This window comes from Osmia lignaria, chromosome 16 (genome assembly GCF_051020975.1).
Source record: "Osmia lignaria lignaria isolate PbOS001 chromosome 16, iyOsmLign1, whole genome shotgun sequence".
In the NCBI taxonomy this organism is placed as follows: Eukaryota; Metazoa; Arthropoda; class Insecta; order Hymenoptera; family Megachilidae; genus Osmia; species Osmia lignaria.
This window is the reverse complement of record NC_135047.1, coordinates 5,218,438-5,234,267: the sequence shown is the minus strand read 5'-3', so window position 1 is coordinate 5,234,267 and position 15,830 is coordinate 5,218,438. Positions and strand designations below refer to the sequence as shown.

Sequence of the window (15,830 nt, the reverse complement as noted above, 5' to 3'; positions counted from 1 at the left end):
TCGGTTCTGATAGAACGCTAACCCCGAGGATCCCTTTGTCTTTATCGAAGGAAAAAGGCTCTTGGTTTCATGGGGAAAAAAGAGAAATGTGACGTTTACGAAGGGTGGAAATCTTTAGCGAAATTCGATCATTTATTTGGAGGAGATCATTTATTTCAGGTGTCATTAAAATTGGGCTTTGGATTTCTTAGATATAAAATTATTACCGGTTGATTTATTGAAACTTCCTAAGCGACCGACCGAAGTAACAAGAATGTAAGAAGGTCAGTAGCAGAAGTGACGGATGTAAAGAGAACGATGGAGAAACTAGGTGAGAAAGAAGGGGATCAATGGTGCGGAAAAGGGAAAGCTAACTGAAGAGAAAGAAGTTTACCGCGCGAGTGGAAACTGAAACGGAAAACGATCCAAAGAAAGCAAATAAATAGATGTCTCGCGGCGAAGGAATGTCGGTGAATCAAAGAAAATAAATCTGGAAATTGCCAGACAGACAGGGTCAGGGAAAATTGAAAGATCAAAGAGTCGGTCGGTGAAACTCACCGGAAGGAGGAATTCTACTGAAAGAAAAGAAAACTTGTGGAAGCCGATGAAAGGGGACAGACGTGCGAAAGCATCGAATTGAAAAATTCTCGAAAGAAAACGAAAGGACGAAGATGTTACGTTGGTCGGAAAAAGGGTATCGAGAAAGACAAATTCCAAGACGATCCTGGACATCGGCCAGGAACACATTTTCTATCAGGCTCTCGTCGAAGAACCGGAAGGACGTTCCTTCGATCCTCCGGAGGTTTCGAATGATCGATAATCAGTAGGGCACAGCCCGACAGCTCGACAAGGTGGGTGGCTATTTTTCTACCTGGAAATCTCAGATCCCGGACACCGGTGATTAACTTCCATTTCAATCTGTGCTGGATTTCCTTCTCCCTTGGGAATTTTCTAATTCTCTGTGTTGGAGCGAATTATGCAGCTTCAAGAATTGTCACTCGTCTTATTCGTAAAATCAGAATCTTTCAATCGATATTGAAATAAAACCCGACGCCAGGTAACTCTAGTATTCCTCTCTTTATATTGCCATTTTCCCTAGGGAAAGGCTACCTTTCTCGAAACTGTACCTCTTCTACTTTAAAAGCCCTCCATAGAAGATTAAATGCTCGCTGTTCTTCGACGAAATAACACAATAACTCGCGCTTTTTCCGGAAACTCGAATGCATCGAGAAGTGGAAAGTTGCGAGCGAAAAGGGGCGTCGCTCGGCTAAACGGTTGAACGATGGGCGCTTCCGGTTGAACGAACGACTGAAGAGTGAAGCGGATAGGCTGGTCGCGGCATAAGAGCCATTAATAAGGACTGCCTAATTTCATGAAAGGCCGAGGGTGCCTCGAACTATTATCTAGGAAACGTAACTCGGTCGAAGAGCGATTAAACGGACGCCACCAAAATACGTCAAGCTGCGGCGGGCTGCGGCTGACAGAAAACCTATAGACGGAACAACCATTAATGAAATGACAAATGTGTTCTTGTCGACGGCACGAGCACCAGGAGCTAGCGAGCGAACGCTTACAAGCCTGTCACTGGCTACGCTGGAAAATAAAATATATATTCGACCGCGTGATTTACGTGAACGCGAGTCCATGACGTCGTCCAGTTTTCCACGATTCTTCGATTGATCTTTACTTGCCAGACTTTTGCTCCACATTTCTATCGATCACTTCTCCATTGTCCTCCTCTGTAAAATTCAATCTTCTTTCTTTCCTGTGTAAGGAAACCACTTCTGTTTAAGAAAGTTCGATAACCGTAGAGCTAGATTCGAGTTACAGAAATTTTTATCCAAAAATTATTTTTCAACTAGGTGAAAATATTTCGAAGAATTTAAGATTTGATTAATCTTCTTGGCTTTAGTAGAAACGATTCGTGATTTACTGTAGACCGTGGAGAGGAAGCACCTATGGTGCGATTGCGTGATACTCTACCATGGGTGTCGGTTTTATTTCAAGTAATATTGCTTCCGACGCTTCAACAGGTAGGAAGCTTTATGGGAGAAGGTAAAGCCTGCGTGAATTGTGGCCGACAACTATTTTCCATGTAAAAATAAAGAAAAGGGAATATAGAGTTGGCTAGAATTCAAGGGATTTAAAGTTTCGTAAAAAGATTGAGAGATTCTATATTTGTATGAATAATTTTTACCCTTTCTAAAGGGATGGTAAATCCTTCTGTACTTTAAATAAAACGTATTTCTTTTTTGAGGATTTTTACACCGACAAATGAAAGATCCTGGAGGAAAGTAGATAGAAAATTGATCCAGTAACTCAGTAAACACACTGATGTCACCTAATTTAATTTCTTCTTCTTTTTCGTTTCAGGAGAGCTGCCAGCTGCGGTGCACGACGGTAACGGGGTCTCCAGGGCGTTTCTGAACCTCTGGCTAATTCACTTAACCATAAGCTACGTCTTCTCTAGATGACAATATTAAGGTCAGTCTCTAATTGTAAAATGGTTCGCCATTTCACCTTCTTTTAACACTTGCATACTTTTTGCTGGACGTTTTTATACTAGTGAGCTTAAATTTGATAATTAATCATTCGTATCCTTAACAAATTAAATTTCGGTATGTCTGACTATGTACAGACATTTTCACTGAGACAACATGTTAATAGAAAACAATGATCCCAAGGTTATCGTAATCTGCTTATTTGAAAGTATACGATACAATAGGAAAATGCTAAGCAGTTCCAGTTGTTGGACATCAACTAGCGTCGGAATTTGAAGCGTTCCCCATGGAAATTCAAATGTCATTTCAATTTCATCCTTTGTGCGGTAGTTGTTGGGAACTGGCTAGAAGATTCCATCGTTCGACGCTCAATGATAGGATCTGTAGTAGAACTACCGTTGCATGTGTCGGTTGAAACTCGGCGAGAACATACTGATGGACATATAAAACCGTACGCCAACTATGGTTATTAGGATGATCGTATTATTACGTTTGCGGTAGCGATGATTGCCGAGAGAACTTTGCCGATTATTGTAATCATTAACGTCCCAAAGCTCGTAAAGTTCTCGAGTTGTCCGTTGTCCCCATTGTCCTATCGAAGTCATTACCGTACCCTTTTGATTTCGAGCAACCACTTCAAAACTTTATTCCTTCTCCTGACAAATTATTTTGTTTTCCCGTAAATTTCTCTTCACTTTGTTCTTTTTATTTTTCCAGTTTCTATTCTCATTTTACCATTTATCTGTTGATTTTGCGTTCAACGAAACCTCCTGACGTTCCATTTCCTTCTTTTTATTTTATTTTTTTCTTGACCAAGTATCTTATTTCCTATAGATTTCTCGTCGATCTTCAGTCGAAGTGTTTACAGAATCACTTCTTTTTTATCCGATACCAATATGTTTGCTCGCGATTGAGTACCGGTTCGCTACTTTCCACCGTTTTTTTCTCCTTCATTTCTGTCAACTTTTCTTTCCCCTCTGTGTTTGCCCTCTGATTTTTTGCCCGCTGCGCTTTTCCTGCTCTGTTTCCCTGGGATTTAGAACTCCCTTGGCAACTCCGTTTCCGTTTCTTCTATCTTTGTTGCCGTTCTTGCGATCCGTTTTACCAAGCCCGACCCTTTTCCATTCTTTTTTTCTATTCTTTCAAGCCCGTTTACCTCCCTTCACGATTCTACGATTTTCCTCTTCGTTTCGCCCGTTCTTCTGCTTTCTCGCACCCTCGCTCCCATCCCTTTATCTTTCCCGTGCCGGAATTTCTTCTTTGTTTCCCACTGGACTTTCCCCTGGCTGCCGCGTGATTCTCGTTACCAGCGGTTTCTTCTTTTTAACTTACACGCTTCGTTTCTGTTCGCTGTTTATAGTTTTATCCGCTTCTCTTCGCCGGCCACGCAATAACTGCTGGTTTCCTCTTGTTATTTACCTTGGATGATGTCCGCTTTCTGCCTTTTTCCATTTTACTCGTCGTATCAGGGATTTCAACTGGCGGTGCGGTTTCCTGCTGTCGATTTGTCCGCTTTCCCCGCTGCTCTTTTCAGTCAAATTACAGTTTACCTCGTCGGTTCGTGAATCCAGTTAGAAGTTCGTAGAATTTACGGAAAATTTACGAGCTGCTATTTTAGCATTGAAACATTCGATGCCGTGTTTCCGCGAGTAAAGGTTCGTGAAATCTTCCTTCGCTTTTGTTAAGTTTCTCCTTGTGGTGTCGTGGTTATCGAGTTTCCATCGGCGATTCAATTTTCCCGATTAAAATTTACAAGGCGCTCGCGGTATTTACCCGACAAATTTCCGGAAACTTTCACAGCCCGCAGCGCAAACATTTTAATAATAAATTCACGTAAACTCTGTTGCCCGTCTGCATGAAGAATCTTCGCTAGATTTACGTAACTCGAGCGTTTGTTTCCTGGAAATCAATTTAAGTTATCGGATCTCTTGACGATGAAATCGAAGCCGATTAATTGGATTTTACACGGCTCACCTTTTACAACGTCGATGAAGAGCAAGGGGCGATTACGAAACGTCTGGCTGTGTTTCAACGCAGCATCGAGCATTAATAGAGTTTGGCCCGATTATAGGGAACGGGGGATAATCGTCGGTTTATTCAGTGAATAATTTTCAATGATCGTGGCGAGTATCCGTAGACGTTCGAAACAATGCGCTTCGATCAAGATAGTTCCACTGTGAATCTGTCGATTGTAAAATAGAAGCAGGTAATTTGAATATTACCGAGGTAGCTATAGGGTATCAGGAATACTCGGAAATCTTAATTAGAAGCGTAGCTATAATAGTAGGAACATTAAGCTTCTTCCATTTCGGTTCGTACAACCCTTCAACCATTAACCATCACGGGAACATGGGTAACAGAGAAACAGCTCGTCATTGGTCTTGAACAACGTTTCGCGATGAGGGATGGACGGATGCGATGTCATTGGGGCTCACCCGGTGATCTATGGTAACTGATAATGAAAGCACGGAAGGTGAGATACGCTGGTTGCAGACCACGTCGTATAAGCTATAGTTTCCGGCGAACATGGCACCCCGGTTTCCTCCTGCACCTGCCATTCTGAAATTATATCCCGGCAATGTTGCCGCGCTCCCACAGATAAAACCTTGAATTATGAATATCGGTTAATTCACACGGCCGGTATCAATGTGTCTCGACCATCGTCGGTTAGCAGATGGTGAATCGCTAAGGAGGATTCATCTAGGATCGGAAACGAAGAATGGACACCGATAGTGAAGCGGATAACGAGCCACGATCATGGATTACCGCATGACCCCGTTTCGTTCGCGGGGTTACGGTGAATCAGAAGCAATTTCCGCTCCCGGTTCCGTCGGGACCAGGATGCTTTCCTATCGCCCGTGATTTATTCGTCCTCCACCTTCGTTTCGGATGGGACAAGTTTTTTTTTTCCCACGATCCTTGGATGTTGGGGATTTCGTGTACTCTTTTGGGAGAGGGCTCTTTCTCCTTTGTTTTTGATAATTTAACGTTTAGATTACCCTTGGAGGGTAATTCAGAGCTAGACTTCATTAGTTTCCTGTCTTTGTACTATACTTTTATAACGAAACAACGAGAGATTAGTTTTGGACTCGGTTTTGGCTGAAAAATTCTATTATCTCTGCGAGTCTGATTAAACGTGGTTTATACTACTTGATATGCTACGCGGTATCGCGCAGACGTCTAATTAATTGTTATCGTTATCACAATATAATTAGATAATATAGAATTATTGCAAAATAGGATTTAATTTCCTTGGAAAAGGAATACAGCGTTGGTCTATGTTTCTTCTTTAACTTTTCCTTATTCTTTTCCTTCTGAAATTTGTATAAAGTATCGTTGGAAACGAAGAGGATAATAAAATATTTTATAGTTTCTTGGTAATGTTTCTAAAGAAGTGCGATTGCACGTCTGATCAACAGTCGTAACTAACGGATATCAAGGAGAAGTATTATGAATCAGGCTTATTATTTTACCTCCAAGAGAGAAACTCTCATGCTGTGCACTCAGAAAAGGAACGTAGAAGAATGCTGATCCATAAGGTAAACAGTTTAACAACCATGATTCATCGGTTTAATCCAATTACGAAGTGTGCTCCGCTATCGCGGAGAGTGCAGACTGGCTTTAAGGTGATTTCATAAATTTTCATTGTTCACCGTCGATTTCCACCGTTATACTACGAAACTTTAATCCTACGATGATCGTGTGCTGTTACGAGTAAATATTGTTCTTATGGAAATGTTTTGTTTGTTTGAAGAAAGCTCGCATCAACTCGAATGATTCAGTTTTAGAAAGGATCTCGCGAAATTACGCAAACTGTTGGTGATGTTTTATGAAAATCAACGAATTCGCTGATAAATTTTTGATGGACGATTAAAAAGTTAATATGTTTCATCGCGTAACGGCGTTCAAAAAGCAATCAAAAATATACGATAACTTGATAAAACGATTAAAATCTATTTACGAGAAACTGGCTTCGAAACTCTGATTACAATTTTAATACGTTTATCGGAAACGAGCAGCGACAAATGGTCGAGTATTAACTGAAACCCGGTTTCTCTACCGTCGATTTCTCATAATCGCGATAAAGGGCGCGGTATGGATCCGTCAATTAACGTGATGCGAAGTGGCAATTATCCAGTGAAAAAAGTACGCAAAGCGGATTTCTCATTAAATCCTCTGACTGGTCCGTTTAGACTTATGCTGTCCATCAGATGAAACTGCTGGAAGATCGAAAGCTCGGTTGGATAAGAAATCTCTACCTGGAAATACGTTTCCCTATCAAACCATTTTCCAATGGTTCTACTGCATCCGGAATATTCATTATTTTATTATTTCATGAACAATTAATGAACTTTAGATCGAGATGAATTCGACGAAAAGCTTAAACGAGTATAAATTCATCGGTTCGATGAAGACCCGCGCTGTTTTTCATTCACGTTCGAATGTGTCGATCTTTTTTTTTTCATATTTTTCTTCCGCCTTTTTCACCACCCACCCCCGGTTCTGGCCGTTGTCCAAAAAAATGGCCGCAAATGGAGAATCGATGGAACAACAAGCGCATTCATCGGACTCATTAATTCTGTAACTGCGTGGAGCAGCGTACAGAATCGCAGCGTATCTTCCTCCTCCACGATTTATGGTGTTCGAAGGGAAAGTATAAATAAAACCGTGGCGATCGCTGGTCTACTGAAATTTATGCAATTCACGGACAATATCGTAAAACAAAAAGGTGGAATAAAAATTGAAAAAAAAAAAAAGAATGGATGGAAAGGACGTTGGGGTGAAATTATTAATTCTTATCGAGAAGTAGATTTCGCAAGGCCAGCTTGGAAATATAAATTATTCTGCTTTTGAATATTATTTATATATCGAACTTTATGTGGCAAATTTCCTGATTATCTTCCATCGTAAAAACAGACGAGCGAAACCCGATTGGAAAAACACAATGCACGCATGAACGGTGGGACTCCATTAAAAAGTTGAACGACCGCTTCGACAAAATAACTAACCGCGATAGAAAAAATCAATGAAACGTTATTAAAATTCATAACAATCTTTCTCGATGGGAAATGAACAAACTCGTCGCGAAATTCGCTAGGCATCGCGTCGAAGGCATTAAATTTTCACAGTCGTCTGAAAGTTCTCTTTCATCGGCAAATCCACGTGCTGCGAGTAAATATTTAACGAGTTTACGGGCCAGTCCGAAAGGGTTACGGTGATAGAAGTTCGACGTCCACTTGTCAAACTTCCATAAATCTCTGGGAAAAGAGTTATAACCGACGCTCCATTGTCCGAACGCGCTTTATCCTCGTCACCGGTTTTCTCTCCGAACGACTACGAATTTTCAATTTTCTCCCTCCTCGTTTTTGCCTTTTTTTTTTGTTTTTATACACCCGTCAATCCTGCAATCGTGACACGCAGACACGGCTTTTGCAGAATCCCCACCAATGAAGTCTAACTGTACAAGAGATATTCTAATCCGCTTCCCGCTTCAATCACCGTACATCAGTAATTTCGAACGTGGCATGCGTTCAAACACTCTTGCGATAACTATAGGAGAAACATTAGTATTGTCAAGGCTGAATTCTCCACGGATGTTACGAAGACAATGCCTTTGTTCCGTCAGAACGGAACGCATTCGAACGTTGAACTTTAAAAGAGCCGTTGCGTCGTGGATTCGGATGTATCCATAGTTGGCCGCGTTTCGTTTGATTTATGCGGTTGCCGTACTGACACCGTGATAAATGAGTGTACGGGATGCGCTCGTGATGCTCGTGCATCGATTTCCGTCTCTGAATCCGAGCCGAACTTGTATCATTTCGATGATGTTATCTTACTTGAACGTTACTTGCTCATTTCATTTGCACTTCATCGAAATCTTTTCAAAATATAACGTTCTATTTAGGAAAACCTTGGTCTATTCGCATCTATTTGAATATAATAAATATAATAATAAATAAAATTTGAAAATAATATTCTTTCGAGTCACAGGTGATACAATAAATCCGAATCGAAATACTTAGATCAATCGATGCGAGACGAAGCTAACTTGCCGTGGAAAATGAATAATTGATGCATTCAAATGGAGCACACTTAAACTGTGTAACTGCACACAGCTCTGTCTGCCGAAATATCCATTACGACGATTCGCACACAAGCTACGTCTTCGCAGACACTCGTGCTCGGCGAGAATCGCAATCTAACCGCGTACACCTTCCCAGTCTATGTATGTATCCCTGACAATTCTCCATGTTCTCCAGTAACACGAGCGCTCTTCTGTTCAATATATTCATATTCGAAGTTACATCCCTCCGGTGCTTCAATCTCAGCGGGAGATTGAACCAAGATACCGCTCGTATTTCAGATCGAAACCCAGGGTCTCGTCGTAACGAAGTCGCTTGAAATTCATAATAACACACTACCGACGCGACTCGGTCCGCTGCTGCTTTTGAATTTTTCATTTTCGACCGTTTAACACACAGGACGACCGAGAAGCTTTCGTTGATGTTGCGCGAACCCTCCTACAAATAACCGTGAAAAACGAAAATGGAACGGATTATAGCCAGTAAAAAAGAATCTCATCTTCCTCGTTCTTTTTATTCTCTCACTGTTAATACGTTGCTTCGCTTTTATACCGTTCTACCCTGTTACAGCCCCTTTCTATTTAGCATTCGTTTCGTTCTTCTATCTTAATTAATCGAGAGAGAGAGGGTTCCGACGTTCGAGTCGTCTAATTAGAAATTGTTCGGGAATGCGTTCGCCAGAGGTAATCGTGTGCAACAGATTTCGCGAACTTTGTGTCACGGAATATAGTTTATACGGCCGAGTTGTGCAAGTAAGCCTTAACTTTACGGAGCCTTAACTTCCTCTCGCGTACGCCTGGTAAATCGATTAAACCGTTTAGTGGACCATTTACTCCGTGTACCTAATGAATACATTACCCGAAAAACTTCTCGCAAGATCGTTCGAGTATTAACGCCTCTAGTCGATGACGAAGAATACTTGAATTCATTTTATAATTATAACTAATGAAATAATTCAATTTGTTGCAGGTTATTTCAACAACGTCGAGAGGTCCTCTGGCATTTCACACGCGGACAGGAGCAGCTACGAACACATCGGCGTGAAATCAAGGACTAAAACACTGATTATCCTGTTCGATCCTTGATCAGGATTCGGCTGCATAAAATAAGCCGGTGAATCGTTTTTACATTTAATAACATCTCATCTTTAATCGATCGATCAGTAGCGAAGGACTCGGTGATCCTTTTTTTGTTTCGAAGAATCAGCTCAATCAGCATCGGAATGTCTCTGTTTCTTCGCCTGGGAATGATCGCCGTTATAAAAGTGGGCCATTATTGTACAGTCTAATTTAGCCGGACACTCTAGAGTGCGTGGACAGTCTTGAAGATTATCTGCTAGTGTATGCTTGTCGAGTGAGAACGATGAAGGACGTGTTACTTCGATAGGATTTAGTCAGAGATTTATCATCTGTTAAGAGGAATCTTGTTGGAAGAAACGAAGGATTATCGATCGTTTGGTAAGTTTAACATTCTAATTATATTTCCTCTTGATTGCGATTCGGGCAAGTCCTTAATTTAATCGAGATCTCGGTACCTCGTGAATGGTTTATCGCATTGTAATACTTCACTTGAAGAATTCGAATTTATTTGATGTCGTTAACTCGGAGATACAAGTAATCGCTCGAGTGTTAATGTAATGGCACTGACAGTTCTACCAAGTGGAACAATCAGGAAGTCCATCGTCTGAGCTCTGAGAAACTTCAGTACTGCGAGTACACTTGTCGAATATATCGACTCAAGAAACTCTTAGAGACCAAAGTGGTACACATTCCTTAATTGAACGCTAAGTCTACATCGAGAGACCCTTGTTTTAACACTAGAACAATTTGCTCTACTTTGATGTTAAAAAACAGACCAATTCGAATTTACGAGTTCTAGTTAACTTAGATCCTATGGGATATTAAATTTCCTTCAAAGTTTCCAATTTTTAACTTGAAGAACTAAGAAATTCTTCAACTATACTTTAGCAACTTTATACTCGGAAAATTTTTCATTTTCAATGTTTACCCAGAGAAATGTTGGTTCAGAGTTTCTTATCAAGTTTTTATTTTCAATAATTAATTATTATTTCTTACCATTTTTCTGCGATAAATCATCGCGTTTTGTTGCAAATCATGATTTCTACAGAATTCTTTTCGTCCTTGTCCCTTTTCCTTTCGTTTATCTTCGACGAACTGTTTGTATACCAATCCGTTGCTCCTCGCCACGGGATCGGCGAGGAAAAAAGAAACTTCCGGGTCCGGAAAGTGAGGACGATCGTCGCCAAAGGGGACGGGAAGCAAAGATAGTTGAATACGATGAATTGCTCAAGGAAGACGGTACTTATTCGAACAAAAAGATGCATTCGCCTGGTTTGAACGGCACGAAACTCCGATTTACGCGAACCGCCATTCACGAGACAGGATTTCCAGTTCAGAAATATGGTATTTGAAAGGAGAAGAAAGAGCCGAGAAATCGTTGACCAATTCTCAAGCTTTTATATTTAGGATATCTTTCAATTCAGCTCGAGCGGAATTAATCGTTAACTTTGATATTCAATTCTTTCCAATACGAACTATCATTAAACGCAAAATTTCGAAAAATTAATCAAGAAGAACACCTTCACGTAGAGGAAATATAATTTGAAAGGAAATATCAGGTCATTTCATAAGTCTTTGTCGATCTTTTCTACGAAATTTTTCCATCATTTTCTCGCTTTAAAATGAAAATCATTGTTTAATAATCTTTTGAAATCACCTGATATGGAGAAGACTAGGGTTGGAAAATTGGCATGAAGGATCGAATGTACATAACGCGTATTTACCATTTCATTCCATTTTATTTATACTATATATGCATACATATATGGATAGAGGAAGTGAAGTTACGTGAAGTTTTACTGAAAGCCAAAGAATGATCCATGCGAAGCGACGGGAAAATAGGGAACTGGTCCAAAGTTGAACGCTGTTTAAATGTACAAGCCTTTCTCCCCATTCTTCCCTTCTTTTTCGCGTTTCCTGATGATCCGAGAACTCGCTATTCAAACCGTGCCAGCGTCTTCAATATCCGTGATACAAGGCAGAGGGGAGTGCTGGCACACAGAGCACGCCAAGGATCAACGTAACAGCACTCCTCGAAGCCGGGATTCAAGGCAATAGAACGTGCAATTTTCCACCGAAGAAGTGCTCCTCCAGTCGAACTTCCAGGACATCAAGGACTGTACTGCAATATCCTCGGAGAATAATTCAATTTGTTGCCCCGGGGGGATTTCTGTCGAACACGTGTACATTCCACTATCGTTTTTTTTATTTTGGATGCTTTTCGTAGCGTCCAGTTGTACAAAGAGTATCTGCAAAAATCTCGTAATTTCACCTGAAAAAAAAAGAAAAAATAATGCATTCCGTTCGAAATCCTCTGGTTCCGAACGCAGAACAGAATATAAAATCGGATCAGTTGACAGCGGATCGAATCAGGCCAGTTCCATTTTTCCGTTGATCGAATACGAAGAGACTTTTCATGGAATCACGAGTACGATACTCGTGATTCGCCGATTAAAGATCGCGACCGCGATCATGGAGAATGATACATGTTGCATCCATCGTTTCGACCATTTTCCTTTTCACTGTTCGCCGTAAGCGTTAGAAACGTGAAACGTGATCGGGATATGATGTTCTGTAACATGAAACATGGAAAGAGGAAAAAGAAAACGTATCAAGGCTCGAGAAAAATGATTTTATCTCTACATATTAACGTGCACGATCTATACATATTATAAATAGGCCCGATCGATCGCGATAAGATTATATTTTTATATGTAAATATGGCGTTCCTTCTTGTTATCTTATTAAAATATATTCAACGAGGCGGTAGATAGAGAAGGGAGACGATACCTGCGATCGAGTAGTAGGCGTGGACGAGATGTATTCTCGAAACGAACGAATTGCTTTAACTCATGAATGTTTCATAAGAAATGGCAAGCAGGTATGGGAGCACCGATTTTACAGAGATCCGTGTTCCTTTGAAATTCGTAGTCGTTTCGCTTCATGTGGAAATGAGAGAAATCCCCTTTTCAATTTTACCCCAATCATTAAGGATGAAATTGTTGGTTTGAGTTTAAGTGATATATAGAAACGAAGGTTGTTCCGTGCTGAACATAGGCGCGTTAAATATGGGTAGTGTTAAGGGAACAACAGGGTGATGGTCCAGTCCGAGTTTTGGGGCTTGTCGGCCACGTAATGAGATTATGTTTGCAATGCGGCAACAGGATGCGACAGGAAATGTTACGCGCGGCTCGACATCGCTGAGAATTGTACAACTGTGTCACGGAGACGGGTAGAATTTCGTTTTCACTCGACCATGGGTATTGTAATTCCACACACCAGAGAATTATGTTTGGATCTTTGAACCGATTGTTTTCAACCGGTTACATTTGATTCTTCAACGTAGATACAGCGTGTTCCGATTGGAATTCTTATAGATTTTTTACAGAAGCAAGAAGGAATTTTCTTTTTGACAAGATATTAATTTCGTTTCCATCACGAGATAAAAAAAAACATAGTCACGCAATGCTCGCGTCAGGTTTTCATGAAATTGTACTGTCAGCGTGATGTCAGGATCATAGTATCTCTAAAAATGGTGAGAAATTCTAGTTCGCTATAGCCAGCTTGCAAAAACTGTTTTCGTGTATTATTTTGGTAAAGGTACTCTGCAATTTCCCGATGATCGAATCTTGAAATGATTGATAGTGTACGTAGAAATTTACCTCTACAGTTAATTAATTAAAATCGACTGATTGTTACCCAATTTTAACATTGCTCATCAATTTTCATCATCATCGTATAACATAAATTTCATTAAACTACATTACCATATAACAAACCGAACAGTCTCCAAGCAATTATTAAATTAATTTACAATGAAATTGCAGTTGACCTTTGCCATCGAATGCGGTGGCACTCGAGTCAATTTCCGGTTCGTTCGTCCCTGAAATCTCCTGGAAAATATAATTTACCGATGCATGGGGTTGCAACCGAAAACCGTGAATGCCCCATCGCGATACGTACGAACTTGGTATTCGCAATAATACAGCGGATCCGGAAGCACCTTTTGGTCAGATGCAATTGCACATTCTTCCCACGGTTCCGGTCTGATCTTCCTGCTACCGGCTGCATTCCACGAATACGCTACCCCTTGCTACGAGAATTTGGTCACAATCGAAGTACCAATTTCTCGGCCAGACGATTCCCGTTTCCGTATAACCGCGACCCAACGGTAATTGGACATTTTTCGTAATGGCAAACTTGGAAACAAGTTTCGGACAGAATCGTAGCGGTGATTTTTCTTGCCTTTAATTAGTCACTTTGAGTATTTAGAAAATGAACAACTTTAATTGATTACTAATTATAAATTCTTTCAGCAGTATTAAATTATTAGTGTGCTAACGAACATCGTACCATTCAGTCCGTTTAATTAACGATAAAAAAGAAGATTCGCCTTCGTTATAATTTTATAAAACAGTTCGGCGAATATTCGTAACCGAGGCGTATTGTCTAAATTGAATCGCGAAGATGGTCGTTGTACGAGAGAGGGAATATTGAAACAATAGAAACGAAAATGGTATCGTTTGCCAAATGAAATTGTTGTTGCCAAGAGGGGAACAAGCGCGATATGGTAGCCATAGTCTAATTTATACTAATGCATTCACCGCAACAGTTGATCCGTTCAGATGTTTAATCAACGACTCCCAGTTACGTTGTTCAGCCTGGAAGCATCGGCTGTTTCGTTATTATGGCCGGAGTTACAACGAAACGTTGTCTAGTATTCCAGAATCAGTGTTTATTTAGAAAAGTTGCATGGTAAATGAATTCTCTTGCGAATACCTACCTCCAGGTGCAAATGTTCTCTTTCTTTCGTTCCTTCTTTTGTTCCTTTGTCTTCGAAATTTCAATTGGCACGTTGATTACCACGGTAGAGGTATGTTTACTATATTCTAAAATTTTCATCAGATGAAGTATATTTATTTCCACAAAATTTGATCTATTATTTCTATTATTATAATTGAAATTAAAAAATAAAAATGAAGTGGTAATCAAGGTGTTAGTAAAATAAAATTAAGGATGGACCATCTACCTTAGAAAAGAATATTAAAATGAATCGTATCAGAACGTGCTCCCACCTGCGATTCACGAGAAAGAGAGAGAGAGAAGGTATTACCACTAATTATAGTAATAAGTTGTATAGTTGTTTCTATATAAAACCATACTACGATAAGATAACATAATACCATAAAGTCCCTCGCACTTATCGACATCACCGCTGTAAAGAACGTAAACGACGAAGTAAACTCGACGCGTTCTAGTCGTGAATAAGCAAAAGAAGAATGAATATCGAAAGAAAGAGTGATGAAGATGAAAAGGAATAAATTAAAAGGGGCGGCTGGACGCGTCCGTTTCGAAGCTGTATATGTAAAGCAATTGTGAGTTATTAAATAAACGAATTGAAAGCACCACTACGAACGCCATTTCCCTCGGGACACGATGAGGTATTTCACCGAATCGGGCCAAGAATAATTCACGCTGGCTTGATATCATTACCAGGGACAATTACGGTTTTCAGAAAAAAAGCTCGACCGAAAATTGTTTCGTTGCTCCTTCAACCTTCTTTTCATTCCTTTCATTTCCACAGTGATCGTCGATTTCATTCAGCCTGGAAACGGACTCCTGCTGTCATTTTCGTTACAACGAAATGGAAAATCGGGGACGTCATCGGGAAGAATTAAGGTAAACGGATGATAGACGGGTTTCTCAAATTAATTTTCATTATTTTTATTAAATCGAATCCCCGAATATTCTTATTTGAAGGAATAGATTCATCGAAGACCGATCGAGCAAGAACTTCTCATTTTCATTGGCTGACAAGATTTAGTTTTTTTTCAAACACGACAGTTTAAGCGTATTTGATTAATATATCTAGCGGACAATCGCGACAACGCATGCCTACGATGTCCCGAAACTTCCTGCAAATTCAACATGGAACTCGGTGCACATTCAACAACTCTGCAAACACCGTCGAGTGGACGAGGAATGCTAAATATTCCTCAGCGTGGTATTAGTTAATGAATCAAATGGAAGAGCTTCTCTGGGTGAGTAGTGTCACACTGCCCTCTATTCGTAGTCGTTGAATCGTATCACGAGATTTGTTTATACTCGGTTTATAACAATTTATAACCGTATAAAATGATGTATTCGAATGTAGAATATTTTCGTATAATCTTAAGCTTAATTATTAA

The 15,830-nt window shown here is 40.2% G+C and overlaps 1 protein-coding gene across 3 annotated transcripts in view; it reads left to right on the top strand.

Annotated features, from left to right (window-relative positions):
• LOC117601239 (uncharacterized) overlaps positions 1-15,052 on the top strand; it is a 153,503-nt gene extending 138,451 nt beyond the window's left edge. For all 3 annotated transcript variants that reach the window (XM_034317762.2, XM_076693019.1, XM_034317767.2), the window contains 2 exons: positions 2,353-2,463; positions 9,533-15,052. In XM_034317762.2, the coding sequence (XP_034173653.2) occupies positions 2,353-2,453 (101 nt within the window). In that variant the 3' untranslated portion in view covers positions 2,454-2,463; positions 9,533-15,052. The remainder of the gene's footprint in view (positions 1-2,352; positions 2,464-9,532) is intronic.
• Positions 15,053-15,830: the final 778 nt, after the last annotated feature.